General features: G+C 42.3%; 1 protein-coding gene across 4 annotated transcripts in view; it reads right to left on the reverse strand.

Annotated features, from left to right (window-relative positions):
* DYNC2H1 (dynein cytoplasmic 2 heavy chain 1) overlaps positions 1–16,473 on the reverse strand; it is a 631,818-nt gene that overhangs the window by 88,739 nt on the left and 526,606 nt on the right. For all 4 annotated transcript variants that reach the window (XM_075592400.1, XM_075592399.1, XM_075592403.1 and 1 more), the window contains one exon: positions 8,264–8,353. In XM_075592400.1, the coding sequence (XP_075448515.1) occupies positions 8,264–8,353 (90 nt within the window). The remainder of the gene's footprint in view (positions 1–8,263; positions 8,354–16,473) is intronic.

Here is a 16,473-nt window from a genome sequence, read left to right on the forward strand (position 1 = left end):
AGATGCAGATTCTGAGAGATATAAGGCCTTAGAATTTCTCAGCTTCCTCAGATGCAAACAGCTGCACTTAACATGCAAATACTAAGGCAGCGTGCATGCTGCCGAAGACCGCACAGAGACGTCCGGGCGTGGCGTGATCTCATTACCTTAAGGCATTGATTGCGCCCATAGACCGTGTGGGCGACAGCTGGAGGAGGTGCGTGGTGCACGAGGAATCAGTTGAAACTGATTGCTCAGCGCGACGGGAAGGTCATGTGAGCGGTTCGCCCAATGAGGGTGAACAAGCTCTGTGACATCACAGACACGCCCCTAGACATGCCCCCTCCCACAGCGCAACTATGTCCTGAAAACGCACCCGCTTAACGCGGGTGACGTCACGCACACGCCTCTGCGCGGTCGAATGCTGAATGGACGCAGCCTAAGAAAAACATTGTTCAGTCTGTTGTGATACGTTTTCACCAAATCTCCTAAAAGCTCTTCCACACTATAAGGGGCCTATGCAGAGAGCAACGCTTTTTAAAATTGGAGAGGGGAATAAAAAGTAGGTTTAATGGAGAGTTTTATTCTCCATATGCAGAAACATATATATATGTAAAAAAAAGCAGCAAGCACTCCAATGTAGATATCCAGAAAGGCCTGGTGCTAGTCCCATAAATAATGTAAAGAGCCTGTTACCATCCAGCAGGGCAGCAGAACAGCAAAGAGAGACAGCACTCAGAGTTAAGTCAGCAAAATAATGTATTGAAACAGACACAAAAATCCGACGTTTCGATCCCCAGAGGGACACCCCCAGGAAGAAGATCCCTCTGGGGATCGAAACGTCGGATTTTTGTGTCTGTTTCAATACATTATTTTGCTGACTTACCTCTTAGAGCTGTCTCTCTTTGCTGTTCTGCTGCCCTGCTGGATGGTAACATTCTCTCTCTCTCTCTCTCTACATGACATCACTCGTAAGTGACACACACACTCACTCTTCGTGCGCTAAGTCAAATCGGCTGCATCGGGGGTGGAACCAGTTTGATCTTGGGAGGGAGTTCAAATAGTTAGTCTGTTGCTATAGTAATTCTCTTCACTGTTAGGTGCTTAGCGATCTCATGGCATATGTACTGGCACAATTCAAAGTCAGAAAATCAGCATTACAGTTCTTTATCTTCCTTGCTATAGCTCTTATTGGGAGATGAGTCACTTCAGGAAGTTATTCATTATAATCATCAATTTGAATGAAAAAGTCGTAAAGTGACAATACTGCATGCCAAATTGAGAGATGAAAATGTCCAGCTATGGCTAATTATCCTAGATGAAAGGATAAAACACAAAGCCCTCATTGAGACCATAGGGATTTAATGTAAACAGATTGTAAATCCATATAGATTCCTTCTATAGTAATATTTTAGCCCAAATGCCTTCCCTTCTATCAGGTAAAATAGGGTCTGGAATTTCAGGACCCCTGCATTAACAACCACATCATATTGTTTGAATCAACTTTATTTGCACTATGTATGCTTTTCTATTTTTTGCATATTGATACCTGCACTCCCCTGTTTTCCCAAGACGTGCTACAATAGAAGTGGAAGTTACAGATCGTCCACTAAAGGGTTTTTGAGCTGCAACTTTTTGTTCACTATTCACTTATTTGTATTTACTTTATATATTCACAGCTATTTGCCTTTATCACTGCGCCACCCATTTTGCAAGTTTTGCATATTTCTGTCACTCCCCTGCATTAACCCCATACTTTCCCCAAACATGTCTAGAGATTGGGGTATCTACTGTAGTTAATTTGTGATGGAACTTACATGTTCCAGGATCCGTCTGCAAAATTGTCTGCGTGTTTTACCCATGTACTTGAAACCACAAGAACATGTGGCTAAATAGATAACCCCGGTAGCCTTAAAGTTGATAAAGTGGCGTATTTGATAGGATGTTGTGTTATTTCAATTGTCAACTATGGACGAAGATATTCCTCAGATTCCTGGATATTCTGGTAACCACAGCTGGAGTCTGGATAATAACATCTTTTAAATCCCGCTGCTCAAACAATGTGCCAGTGTCTTTCAAACACTTACCACTGTTGGTTATAGGTGCCACAAACCTTATGATTTCACCTGTCTTCCCTATAACCGATCCTAAATGCTGCTGCTAGAATCGCTTTACTTTCTCCTACTATAAATCTGTCTTGACATCTCTCCTTCTGCAATCTCTCCTGGCTCTTTATTAAATCCTATATTCCTTTAAAAATTCTCCTCTCTTTTAACACTGTACATTCCTTTGCCGCTTCTTACATCCTGGCCCTAACTTCTCGCTATACACCTACTCGACTCTTGCGTTCTGCTTAAGGATGTCTTCTGTCTACCCCTTTTGTATCCAAAGCCCTCTCACACCTAAAACCTCTCTTACGGACCCACACCTCTGGAATGCCCTTCCCCGAAATACCCGACTAGCACCCTCTCTTTCCACATTTAAGGCCCATCTTAAAACACGTCTTTAATTAAGCATTTGAGTAGTTCCTTCGGCTGAAATTATAAATCTCATATGAATTTACCATGACACCTTGCAGACACACTTACCATAAACCGCCCCTAATATCTCCAAGTTCTCCCTACTTCCAACTTAGATTGAAAGCTCTTCAGGACAGGGACTCCATTTCCCAATATTTTTTATTGTATGAAGTAATTATTACTATTATGTCACGTGTGTTACTTTTGTAAAGCGCTATATAAATAAAGTTTTACATACATACATACAATGACCAAGAACATGGTACAAAAGTCTATTCATGTTAAAGGCTTTCTCCTCTTCATTACAAAATGACCTTCCCTGGATTTAGGAATGAGGAATGTTGGATGCTCTTCATACTGTTAGATGATCATCCTAATACATTTGAAGCAGCCCTGCATCTCTAAGCAATAAACCAGCACGTAGCATTTTAGTGAATGCAAGTCTAATGGTATAGGAGATTACACAGGCGCGCCTAACATTAAAACTAAACAGCCAATGTGGACCTAAGCTAATGCAATAACAGTTCCTACGACTCCGTGCCCCAGTCATTGCCATGCAGTTTGCCTCCCTAATCAACTTTATTTTGTCTTCAGGCCATATCCCAGACCTGGAAAACTACTCGGGTTGTCGCAGTCTTCAAAAGTGGGGATAAAAACATTGTCTCCAACTACAGACCAATCTCTCTTCTATCAAAACTATCGAAATTCATGGGAAAAGGTGTTCAGTACCAATTAAGCGATCACTATACCAAAACAAATTTCCTTAGACAATTCCAATCTGGCTTTTACCCAAACCACTTCATGGATCACTCGTGGAGCTCCGTTTTCTAGTCTGATCACCTGGTATTTGTGGGCCCATACAATGATGATGTCACAGCAGGAGACGGGGTGAAAGAGTCTGTTTGACCAGGGACCAGTGTTGCTGATCACCTGTGTATGGGTCTGTTGTGTAAGACTGTCCACTTTCCTTTAATGATCAACATACAGCTTGTAAGGCAGCTACAATGTACATGTATGCCGATGACACCATTTTATATGCACAGAGCCCTAGACTCCCTGACCTTGGACAGGTACTCCAATCTCATTTTTCAAAACTGTATTTCAAAAACCGAACTGTTTTTAAGGTTACATTTCTAAAGATACCAATGAATGAGCTACATATCAGAACCAACTGTAACACCATTCTAGTCCCCGTCACTAATTTTAAATATCTGGGCATATGGTGACTTCAATTTAACATTTGGATTGCATATTGATACTCTGACATCAAAAACCTATGCCAAACTAGGTGTACTTTATAGGAACAAATCCTCCCGCTGGTCAGAAAGCGTATAGCACAGCAGATGCTAATGCCAATTATAGACTACTAGCAGAAAGTAACCAGGCATTGCTTGGTGAGTCTAAGAAACCAAAATCATCATATCCCCTCAACCTCCTCCCACCTTCCTACCCCCTACTCTCTCTCTTCCCCTCTTTTCTCTCCCCCCCACTCATCTCTCTCCCTCCCATCACTTTCCTTTAATACCATATGACATCCCCAATTCTTTCCGCCTCTCTCTCCTTCTCCAACATTCTTACTTTCTCCTCACATGGCAACTGACTTCCTCTTTCTGTGTAAACTTTATAGCTATCTGACTCTCCTTATCTGGCACCAGGCTACATGTATTATGATGTAACCAGCATGACGTTACGTGCCAGATATATAGCCCATCAGGTACAACACCCAGTGGCTGACTTGCTTACAGAAATTGTAATAACTCATAGAATTAAAAATAGAATGTATCCAATTTAGAAATATAGACAAAAACCTGCTCCTTGATCCAAGGAAAATTTGGTTACAATATCTTAAGGGGTGTCCAAATGCATAGTGATCAGACAAATAACTTTCCAAAATATATAGTAGATGATGACATACAGTAGTATATGGTCCAGAACCTCAAACTCACCTACGTAAACAAGACACCCTCTACAACTCAATATGCTACTTTGTTCTATAATTTAACCACAACACACATCACTGTGAATTGCTCCAAGAACTAGATTGGCGATCACTTGATCCCAGGTGCAATGTACATTTGTTCCTGTCTTGCCATCAAATACTTTCTGGGCAGGCTAGAAGCTACATGTTCTTGTATAGTTTTTTCAGATACAGGAACAGGTCCCTGCCATATAGAGTTTACAATCTATGTTTTTGGTGCCTGAGGCACAGGGAGATAAAGTGACTTGCCCAAGGCCACAAGGAGCAGACACAGGGAATTGTACCAGGTTCCCCTGCTTCAAATTCAGTGCCAGTCAGTTTCTTTACTCATTGAGCCACATCTCTATTGATACAGTAGGTATTTTCTTTAATTTACAGTACATCAGAAATGTGAGGTTGAAGTTTTAAAGTTTAACTTGAGATGTGAGGGACAAATACTGGAAGCACCTACATGTAGTAGAAATATTAATTTTGGTATACATAATACTCTCTGTTCAGCAACAAAAAAGGTAAGTGGTTAAAGATTGTGTGAAGAAAGTTGGGTCAATTTTTTGAAACTTGTAAAGCAATTTTCTAAAGACAGACGTAGACGGTAAATGACAGAATATCATCCACTTATTTCACGCCATTTCTACATTTTTCATCGTTTTGTCAAAACGTATACTGTTGGCCTATTCAAACTATTGGGAATAGTATTCAATATTGGAACTAATGAAATGCTCAGATATAGTATTTGAATACAGATGTCAAACAATTCTCTAAAAGTATTTTTATTTAAACACATGCATATTTCTAATTCCGTAATAATTCTGAACCAAAGCTATCATACCCACCTGTACAAGCCAAACAGCGTAGATATTGTGACAAACACTTGACATTATCTGTGATAATTGTGTAGGCATTTCAAGAACGTTCTCAGTTAAGTGTATTTCTTATACATGCTGGGTCATGTGGCACAGTTATTTGCAGATTCTTCTAGTAGACGTCAATGATTAATACTACATGAACCAGCTAAAGAACACTTTTATTATCCTCTTATTTTTACCATTGTAATTGCACACAGTCTAACAGTATAATTTAGAGGGAATAAAAAATAATTCATTTTAAAATTCACAAAGGATAAAGCCCAAATGACCACTTTCCTCCTCACCAGTCAACCCCAGCACATGTGTCTGAATCAAAATAGTCTTACTCCAGAGACTTTTAGTCCAATAGTACTGATTGATTTCTGGGCTCTGAAATAAATGTCATGCTTTGAAGTGACTGTATCTAATTTAACTTTTGGTATATGTGACCCCTGTCATATGTTAAATGAGAATATCATTAACTTCCTTTAGCAGTCTAATCATCATTTTCAAGCACTCTGTGAAGGCATCTTCATTTAAATGCCAAGCCATGAACAACAATGTAAAACATTCAATTAACTCATTTTTAGTTATTTTGTAAAATGGCATATTAGAATATGGTTCCCTTGGCAACAAATATATATTTTCTTATTCCTGTTGTTATAATACGGTACATCTCCAGTGTATTAAGACTCCACACTCTTGCTTAAGATATTAAAGCATATTTTTAACATGTCACTTGCTGGCTATTTATAGTGTATAAGAGTAGGATAATTTTTTTTATTTACTGTTTGGTGATCTAAAACTAGCTGAAAGGATGAACTATTATGAAACGCCATTCATTTGATTCATTTTAGCAGCAACAATACGGTGGTTCAGTAGGGTATAACACTCAAAATGAAGTGCAGATAAAAGGCACCCCAATTAAAGACTGTATGAGTGCGTGTTTTGTAGGCCCTCAAACACTAGTGGGGTTAAATAACAATATTTACAGTTACATGACACAATTTGTATACATTTTTATACTGTATCTACTTGTGGCAAAGACCCAAGTGAGAAAAAGAAAAAAGGGGTTTGAATTGCATAATATTCAGACCATGATTTCTCTGTGGCAGGAAATCCGGTCCGGGATTTGTGTGCAACACAAATAGTGAACTCGGGTGGTTTCAATTACCTGCAGTAGTTGGGCCTGGTGGGGATAGTTAGGCCTGCACGGCTGGCATGGCGACCAGCAGGAGGTACTTAGTGCTCCGACTGTGTTTTTGCTAAAGGGCCAGATGCCCAATTTATGTCGTGCAAATAACGATATGTGCACTGACACACTAAAACAGGCAACACAGAGGACTGAGAATCGTCCCCGTCACACTGCTGCACATGGAAGTATGGTACCACATGTTGTGCAGACTGCTCAGATATACACATTTTATAAAATGCTCTTAACGTTAAGCATATAAAGTGCAAAAACAGAAATAATGAATGCACTGAAAGTTGTATTTATGGATTTGAAGGCGGTTATAGAAATATAGAAGTAGCAGACATTCTTGCTCTTGCTTGCAAGTTGCAGCAGGACACACAACGCACCACCGGGAGCAGACACCATTATAATAGCATCCGCCGCATGCAGAAGAGGGACGGGGCTACCATGCTGGCACGTACCTGCGGGGGCAAGAACGTCTGCTATAGCTGTAATTAATCTAACACAATCACATGGATCTAATTCTACAGTGTGCACATAATAATTGTAATACTTGGCTGAAGGAGTGGCTCAGCGAGTAAAGACACTGACTGGCACTGAGACCTGGATCAATTCCCGGTGTCGGCTCTTTGTGGCCTTGGGTAAGTCACTTTATCTCCCTGTACCTCAGGCACCAAAAACATAGATTGCAAGCTCCACGGGGCAAGGACTGTGTCTGCAAAATGTCTCTGTAAAGCACTATGTAAAACTAGCAGTGCTATACAGAAACAAAGAATTATTATTATAGGAAGGTAGAATATTGTTTTACGTTTGTCTTTATGTTCTCTTTCTATATTAGTTGTATTATTTTTTCATACTTTGTCCCTGTATTTGACAATTTTACAGTATATTATATGTTGTTTTTAGACTTTTTCATAATCCTAAATTGGCCATTTCTCAGAAGACCCTCTGCTGATGCATAACATTGGTCTCTATGTATCTCTTCAAAATAAGTCCCCTTTAAAATGTATATTAAAGAAAAATGATTAAACCATTTCCCTCTAAAGAACACATGTACCAAGCGCCGGTACGGGTTATCGCCCCCGTTTCACCATTAACTCCCATTCATTTGAGTGGAAGTTAACGTCGGACCGGGTGAGATAACCCGTACAAGCACGTAATGAGTGTGCCCCTAAGTGGCTATAATAAATACAAGAAAAGAGATCGAACCACTGCAAACCAATATGCTTATATTAATGATAGAATTGCAATAAAAATAAACAAGGAACAAAAGACTTTTCGTTCCCCCAGCGAGGCCCTCATCAGGATTCAACATTGTAGCTAAATTGCTACAGTTACACTAGTGTAACTCCTTTACATTTACTTTTGTTAATGGAATAGCAATAGCTGTGGGCCTGTTGAACAGTTTTCCATTAAAAAACAAACTTGTAATATAAATTCGACTGACAGTGCTGCATGAAAATCCCCTTGGTGGTAGTACACTATACGGAAACAATGAAAGAAAAAAAAAACATGTTTTCACTCATTTGTTTCCCTGGCAAAGGCATACAAATTGGTGAGACAAATGTCTTTTATTAAGTAAAACCTTGAGAAAGAAATGTGGTCTCAAAAGGTCACACTTAACATAGGAGATATTATTTTGGCTTTTGTCCAACAGTATAACACACTACAAATCAAATTTTCTCCATAACCAGTTGCTTTTAATAGAACTCTATTGTTTACACATTAAGCAAGTAAATGCATTTACCTGGATTGCAGCTGCTCGAGCTACCAGTCCTCTAAGATACTGCAGAGGATCTTCTGGGCCTTCCCATTTGTTTTGCCAGGCAAGAGGGCACTGTCAACAATGTAAATAAAGTTAACGGATATAGATATAAACTGTAGATATAGATCTATATCTAGATCTTGCACTGTATACATAACTAGATACAGGTAAGTAGGTAGGTACTACCAACCCACATTCATGTTATCATGAGACTTGATTCCAGTTTTATTTATAGTACATATCCACAGAGATACAGTAAAATACTTTTAGTAACCCAGATACACAGGGATTAAAGCTAATACATACGGACTGGACCACAGTCTCATAACGCCATGGGGCAATGTTGTCAGTACTGGATACATATGATTTCATCCCATTAAATATATTTATATCCAAATTGCAACTCATAAATAAGTATATGGAGATCGAAAAATGAAAATCACTAACAATGAAAAAATTATGTTTATAGCATTTTACTGTGATGTGAACAATTCTCTGAATTGATACTCAGCCATGTTAAATTTGTTATGATTAATGACATTGTAGACCCTGTACAGTTATGCAACAATGCATACTGTATATACCTATAATCCATAGCATGCAGTATTTTAACACCATTACCTTGCTCGACACAGATACTTTTTCTTTGGACTAAACCATCAGATTTCTTTAATGGAATCAAATAAGGTCGCTGAGTAACATTATTATGATGCAATTCATACAGTATGCTTAGCTATAAAGAGTCATTTGTATCTATCACAGAGATTTGAGATAACAAATAGCATGAATTGCTAAACAACAAAACAAAAAAAAGAGAACAACTGATAACTCTCCCCAAAAAATCCACTTAGTTGCACACCACCAAATAAATAAATATTTAGAAAATAACTTTATTCAAAAAGAGGGTTACATAAAACATATATCACTGTATAAATAGACCCAGTGATTAAAATATATGAAGTGTAGGTGCTGTAGCTACTTAGGCATCATTAGTTAAACTGGTTGAAAAAATAGCAAGTGTGAAGAAATTAGGGGAGAGACGATTGTTAATATCTTATCCTCTCAAAATATATGGCTGAAAGGCTTGGTTAGAACATAAAAAACCAGGTGCACAATGGTGATGATAGTAAAATCACCAATGTATAAAGCCAATGGTTGATTGACAATGATATATAACTATAGTAATAGCCACCAAGAGTGTTAACAGATGCACTAAATAAATACCTATAGAAATATAAGTCAATGCAGGTAGCGATAGACCTTGTCACTTTGTGCTAGTATAGTGGCTGGTGGATAATAGTTACCATCTAATAAATACACCTAATACAGTGTATAGCGAGATGACATCACTATAAACTATAGGAATAAGTGTGATGATATTAAATGCCTAATCACAGCACCAAATATAGCTTGATGGTGTTAACTGCCACTGCACAAGGACAAGCTAATAAATGATTAAACTGAGTCTGCCTTGAAATCACCCAAATTAATAAAGTAGCAAGAACCGCCACATATCATAAAAACAATTAAACCGTCCGATAAAGTCGGTAATATCGCCATTATGGATACCGATGCATATGTAATGGAGAACAAGAGACTATTGGGTGATACAGACTGTAATACCATTCTTGACAGTAGTCCCACATCGCAATAAAAGCAGTAACTCACTACCATCTTGCTAAAAGGTCTTGATGAACTAATCACTAAACAGGAATATGACTTCTTGCTTCCTAAAGCTCCGACTGTGGCGACTTTTTATAGCTTACCCAAAGTGCTTAAGAACCAGCATCATCCGCCCGGTCGACCGATGGCGTCTGGTAACAATTGCCTTACTGAAGACTGCAGTGTCTATGTTGACAAAGTTGTACGTAACGGTCACTAGTTTACCACCTTACGTTCAAGACACCAAAGACACTCTAAACCGACTAAATGGCATTATTGTTACCAAAGATACTATGCTTGCCAATCTAGATGTGGAATCGCTTTATACTAGTATTCTACATCAGAATAGCCTGGAAGCAGTTGCTAATTTCCTGTCCACCAAGGATTGTCGGTTTAACAAACATAACCAGTTCACTCTTGACCTTCTTGGCTATGTACTAACACACAACTATTTTGTGTTTGATGGTAGCTATTACCACCAGATGCAAGGTACACAGCTATGGGTACCGCCTGTGCACCCACTTATCCCAACCTGTACCTTGGCTGGTGGGAATATACTCATGTTTTTTGCTATGCGTTTTCTATGTATACAGAACACATTGAATTGTGGATCAGATACATAGATTACATTCTCATCCTTTGGAAGGGTCCCAGCTCATTGTTCACCGCATGTGTCGACTGTCTCAATGATAACACGCTTCATTTGAAACTGACAACTGTAACCAGTCAGTCATCAATCACCTTTTTAGATCTTGATATGTCGATCAAGACATGAATATACAAACTAAGGTTTTTCGCAAAACTACTGCTACTAACAGTCTTTTGCTGGCTCAATTCGACATTAATTCGACATTAATATCTGGTATTCCTACTGGACAGTACCTTCGCCTTCGAAGAAACTGTTCCACCTTTGATGAATTTAAGATTCAGTCCAAAGAATTGAGGGACAGATTTCTGGCTCGTTGTTACAATGTTAACAGTCTCAAGCGATCATACCATCGCGTACTATATAGCAACAGGGACAGTCTACTATCTAATAAAATCCTGAAACAAAGTGAAAAAACAATAAGGTACATTGGTACTTATAATAGAAGATGGTGGGCCATTAAAAAAGATCTTCACAAGATATTGGCATCTATTGCTCTCAGACCCGGATCTCAAGGAGGTCTTGGTGGCGACCCCTACCATCACGAGCAGACGTTCTAATAATCTACGGGACCATCTGGTCCACAGCCATCACCAGAAGTTTAAATTGGCTGAGAACCTGTAAGGAATCGGGGGCCACGTCCCTTGCGGCGTGACCCCTCCTTACCCACTACCAGTACTGCAGCGGCTGCTGCCCCTGCCCCCCGTCGCTACCCATGCCGCCGCCCAGTGCATACCTTGAACTCTGCCGTCGCCATCTTGGATTCTGGCACTGGTGTTACAGACCCTCAGCTGGGCTCTACTATTTCCTGGTCTCTCAGCCACTCACGAGCAGCTCCTCGACACGCCTCCGCCATGCCCCTCGTCCGGATTGGTCACTGCCGCTTTAAATATCCAGCTGTGACTTCACTTCCTTGCTCTGCATAGCTCCTTGCTTCCTGTGTAGCCTGGAAACTGTGTCGTGCTCCTGTTTGTCTTTTCTCCTACAGATTTGAACCGGCTTGTCTGACTTACCCCTCTGGCTCCCGACTTCAGCTTACCCATCACGATTCTTACCTCTCAGACCCTTGGACACGGAAACGGATTTAACTACGGAACTCTCTATACTCCTGAACTCGGCAAGTACAACGACTATTCTAAATCTTAACCCAGGCCTGGCCACGCTACAACCACATCCCGGACCCGCTCCCTTTGCTGTCGGTGTGTATATTCAACATCCCACCTCAGTACAGGGGACTGGCCTGGTCTATGGGCTGCACAGCGTGACATTATGCAGAGCCCAACAGAAACAGACCTGACTGAGGTGGGCCAACTAATCAGGGGACTTGCGCAATGCATTGGTACTTTGGGAACTCAGATCACAAGCCTGGTACAACAGCTTTCCCAGCTTTCACTACAGCCTATTCCGGCCCCAGCCGCGCAGGGTGGCGACCGGCCATCAGAACTCAGGATTCCCACGCCTAAAGCATATGCGGGTGACCTTCTAGCCTGTCGTGGTTTTTTGAATCAATGTGAAATACAATTTGAGATTTCTCCCAGCCTGTTCCCCACCGGACGCACCAAGGTAGCCTATGTTTACTCTCTTTTAACAGGGGACGCATTGGCGTGGGCCTCTCCCATCTGGGAGTTGCGTGCGGAAACCACCCAGGATTACCAGCTCTTCCGCCAAGAATTCCAGCAAGTATTTGATATTCCTGCCCGCAGAGATACTGCCGCTGCTTCTCTTGTTCAATTGTCTCAAGGTCGTAGGTCCGTAGCCAAATATGCATTGGAATTCCGGACTGTCGCAGTGGAAACACATTGGAACCAAGAAGCCCTTATTGCTGTGTTTTGGCAAGGTTTGTCCGACTCTGTAAAGGATGAACTTGCAGTTCAGCCCAGGCCCCAGGGATTGGAGGAATTGATCGCACTATGCATACGAGTGGATCAGCGCCTTCAACAGCGCCGTCATGAACACCAGCGTCCCAGAATTTTCTCTTCTGACCCTATTCTTCCCAGATCCTTCCCAACTATTCGTCCTGTTCTAGACACTGTGGAACCCATGCAGATTGCCAGTCAAGAGTTCCGTAATACCGACAGGACTGCCGATAGAACCCCTGACCGGACTGCCGAAAGGGCTCGTCGCCGGAATGAGGGCCTTTGCTACTACTGTGGATCTCCTGAACATACGGTACGTTTTTGTCCTTTAAGGCCCAAAGAACAAACACGACCAATGGGGCAAGAGGGACTCATTTTGGGGTCAATATCTTCTCACCCTATCTCTGAAGAGGAACTCCCTAAGAGAATTATGCTTCCAGTCTCGCTTGAAGGTCCGAATTTTCGCGTAACCACAGCCGCTTTTCTTGATTCAGGATCCGGTGGTAACTTTGTGGATCAAGATTTTGCTACTCTTAAAAAGATTCCGCTCATCGCTAAGAAATCGCCGATTGGTCTCGAGGCTATTGATGGTCGTCCTTTGCAACCTGCCTTCATCACGTTAGAGACTCTTCCTCTCACCCTTTCTGCCGGTACTCATACCGAAATCATATCCTTTGACGTGATGCACTCTCCTGCCGTTCCAGTTATCCTAGGATTACCCTGGCTACAGCAGCACAACCCACGCATTGATTGGAGGGATGGCAAGACAATTCAGTGGGAGCCAGTCAGACGCCTCACCATTGCCGGTCATTTCTCCTACCACAGTCCTCGCGGGAGTGGAAACGCCCCCGGCTAATGATTCCGCTCTTCCTGAAGCATATGCGGATTTCATCGACGTGTTTAGTAAGACACAATCGGAGGTTCTACCTCCTCACAGACCTTATGATTGTCCCATTAATCTGGTTCCCGGCGCTGTTCTTCCAAAATTTAAGTCCTACCCCTTGTCTCTCCCTGAAACTGAAGCCATGGCAGCATACATCAAAGAAAACCTTGAAAAAGGATTCATTCGTAATTCTTCGTCCCCCGCTGGTGCCGGTTTCTTTTTTGTCAAAAAGAAAGATGGATCCCTGAGACCATGCATTGATTACCGAGGGCTCAATCTCATCACAGCCAAGAATCGATACCCCCTTCTGCTGATCTCCGAACTTTTTGATAGGCTTCAAGGGGCAAAAAAAATTTCCAAGCTAGACCTCCGAGGAGCTTACAATCTTGTTCGCATCCGAGAAGGCGATGAATGGAAGACTGCCTTCAATACCAGAAGCAGCCACTACGAATATCTTGTAATGCCCTTCGGCTTATGCAATGCTCCTGCTGTTTTTCAGGATTTCATGAATGATGTCTTCCGTGATGTTCTCAATTCTTTCGTAATCGTCTATCTGGACGATATCCTATTTTTTTCTAAAAATCTTCAAGATCATGTCCAGCATACCAGGCTCGTTCTCGCTCGCCTTCGTGTCAATAATCTCTACGCTAAGCTAGAGAAATGTCTTTTTCATCAAACCTCTACTGCCTTCTTAGGCTATATAATTTCAGATAATGGATTTTCAATGGACCCTGAAAAACTTAAGGCTGTTTTGGATTGGCCTCAACCCAACTCTCTCAAAGCCATCCAGCGTTTTTTGGGCTTCTCCAATTACTATAGGAAATTCATCCGAAATTTTTCCACCACTGTGGCTCCCATTACGGCCCTCACCAAGAAGGGAGCTGACCTGTCTGTATGGCCTCCACAGGCCGTCTCGTCCTTCGAAACCCTGAAACAAGCTTTCGTCTCGGCACCCATCCTGCGACATCCCGATGTTAGTCTTCCTTTTACTTTAGAAGTTGATGCGTCTGATTGTGGTGCAGGCGCCATCCTGTCCCAGAGATTCTTCCCTCAAGATAAGCTTCATCCATGCGGTTTTTTTTCAAATAAGTTTTCGCCCGCTGAAAAGAACTATGATGTTGGCAATAGAGAGCTCTTGGCTATCAAGATGGCCTTACAGGAATTGCGACATCTCCTGGAAGGTTCCCGCGAACCTATTTCTATATTGACCGACCATAAAAACCTTCTGAATATCGAAAATGCACGTCGTCTGGGGTCTCGTCAAGCTCGCTGGGCACTGTTTTTCTCAAGATTTAATTATACTCTGTCCTATATTCCTGGTTCTAAGAACACAAAAGCTGATGCCTTGTCCCGACAATTTTCTCCGGAGGAAAGATCCGAAGAGACCCCTGAAACTATCGTACCCTCTAAGTTTATAATTTCCGCCAACTCATTTGACATTCTCGAATAGATCGTTGAAGCTCAAAAACAAATTCCGAGTGGTCTAGAGGTACCGGAAGGGACTCTTTATGCCGCACCCAGGTTTCATCAAAAGATATTAGAATGGGGCCACTCTGTCCGTTCAGCCGGCCATCCCGGCTTCAAAAGAACTTTGGATCTTATCAAGCGTACTTTTTGGTGGCCTAATATGGCAAAGATGGTTCATGAATTTACTAGTGCTTGTCCAGTATGCGCACAAAACAAGACTCTTCATCAAAGACCCTCAGGCTTGCTCATGCCCTTGCCAGTACCCGAACGTCCATGGTCACATATTTCAATGGATTTCATTGTGGATCTACCCCCTTCCAGAGGGATGAATACCATTTTGATCATCGTTAACCGTTTTTCTAAACAGGCCCACTTTGTTCCACTCAAAGGACTTCCCTCCTCGCCCACCCTAGCTGATATCTTCACCAAGGAGGTGTTTCGCATCCATGAGATACCTACATCCATAGTCTCGGATCGAGGCACGCAATTTATATCGAAATTTTGGCGGGCTTTCTCCAAGAGGCTTGGCACGGCGCTATCCTTCTCGTCAGGCTATCACCCCCAGACTAATGGGCAAACAGAAAGACTAAATCAAACGCTGGAACAATACCTGCGGTGTTTTATTTCCGATTCCCAGGATAATTGGGTTGACCTGCTACCTTGGGCAGAATTTGCAACCAATTCACTTTGTAATGAATCCACGCATGAAACCCCGTTCTTCGTGAATTATGGTTTCCACCCAAGTCGACTGCCAATCGCAAACATTCCGATAGGAGTGCCGGCGGCTGATGAACGGGTAACTACTCTTCAGAAGTCATGGATCAAGATTCAGTCCGCGCTTCTTAGCGCCGCTCAGAAATTCAAGTCTCAGGCAGACCACCGTCGTCAACAGGCCCCTAATTACAAGCCAGGGGACCGAGTTTGGCTTTCGTCTAAGAATATCAAGTTGAAGTCTCCGACCCCGAAATTAGCACCTCGATTCTTAGGGCCTTTTCTGATCCAGGAACAAATTAATCCTGTGGCATTTTGTCTGCAACTTCCGTCTTCCATGAGGATTCCAAACGTATTCCACGTTTCCCTGCTCAAGCCATTCGTCCAGAGCAAACGGTTCCCTGCTAAGACCCATAGACCCAAACCAGTCACGGTCCAAGGACAACCTGAATTCGAAATCCAGACAATCATGGATTCTCGTGTATCCAGAGGAAAGATACAATTCCTTGTTCACTGGAAGGGTTATGGCCCAGAGGAACGCTCTTGGGTACCCAAGGAGGACATCCATGCTCCAGTTCTCTTGGACCGCTTCCACAAGAAATTTCCGCAGAAGCCTTGGATGGATCGTCCTGAGGTCGATCCTGAAGGGGGGGGGGTACTGTAAGGAATCGGGGGCCACGTCCCTTGCGGCGTGACCCCTCCTTACCCACTACCAGTACTGCAGCGGCTGCTGCCCCTGCCCCCCGTCGCTACCCATGCCGCCGAGCAGTGCATACCTTGAACTCTGCCGTCGCCATCTTGGATTCTGGCACTGGTGTTACAGACCCTCAGCTGGGCTCTACTATTTCCTGGTCCCTCAGCCACTCACGAGCAGCTCCTCGACACGCCTCCGCCATGCCCCTCGTCCGGATTGGTCACTGTCGCTTTAAATATCCGGCTGTGACTTCACTTCCTTGCTCTGCATAGC

The sequence above is a fragment of the Ascaphus truei genome, chromosome 3 (assembly GCF_040206685.1).
Source record: "Ascaphus truei isolate aAscTru1 chromosome 3, aAscTru1.hap1, whole genome shotgun sequence".
Taxonomy (NCBI): domain Eukaryota; kingdom Metazoa; phylum Chordata; class Amphibia; order Anura; family Ascaphidae; genus Ascaphus; species Ascaphus truei.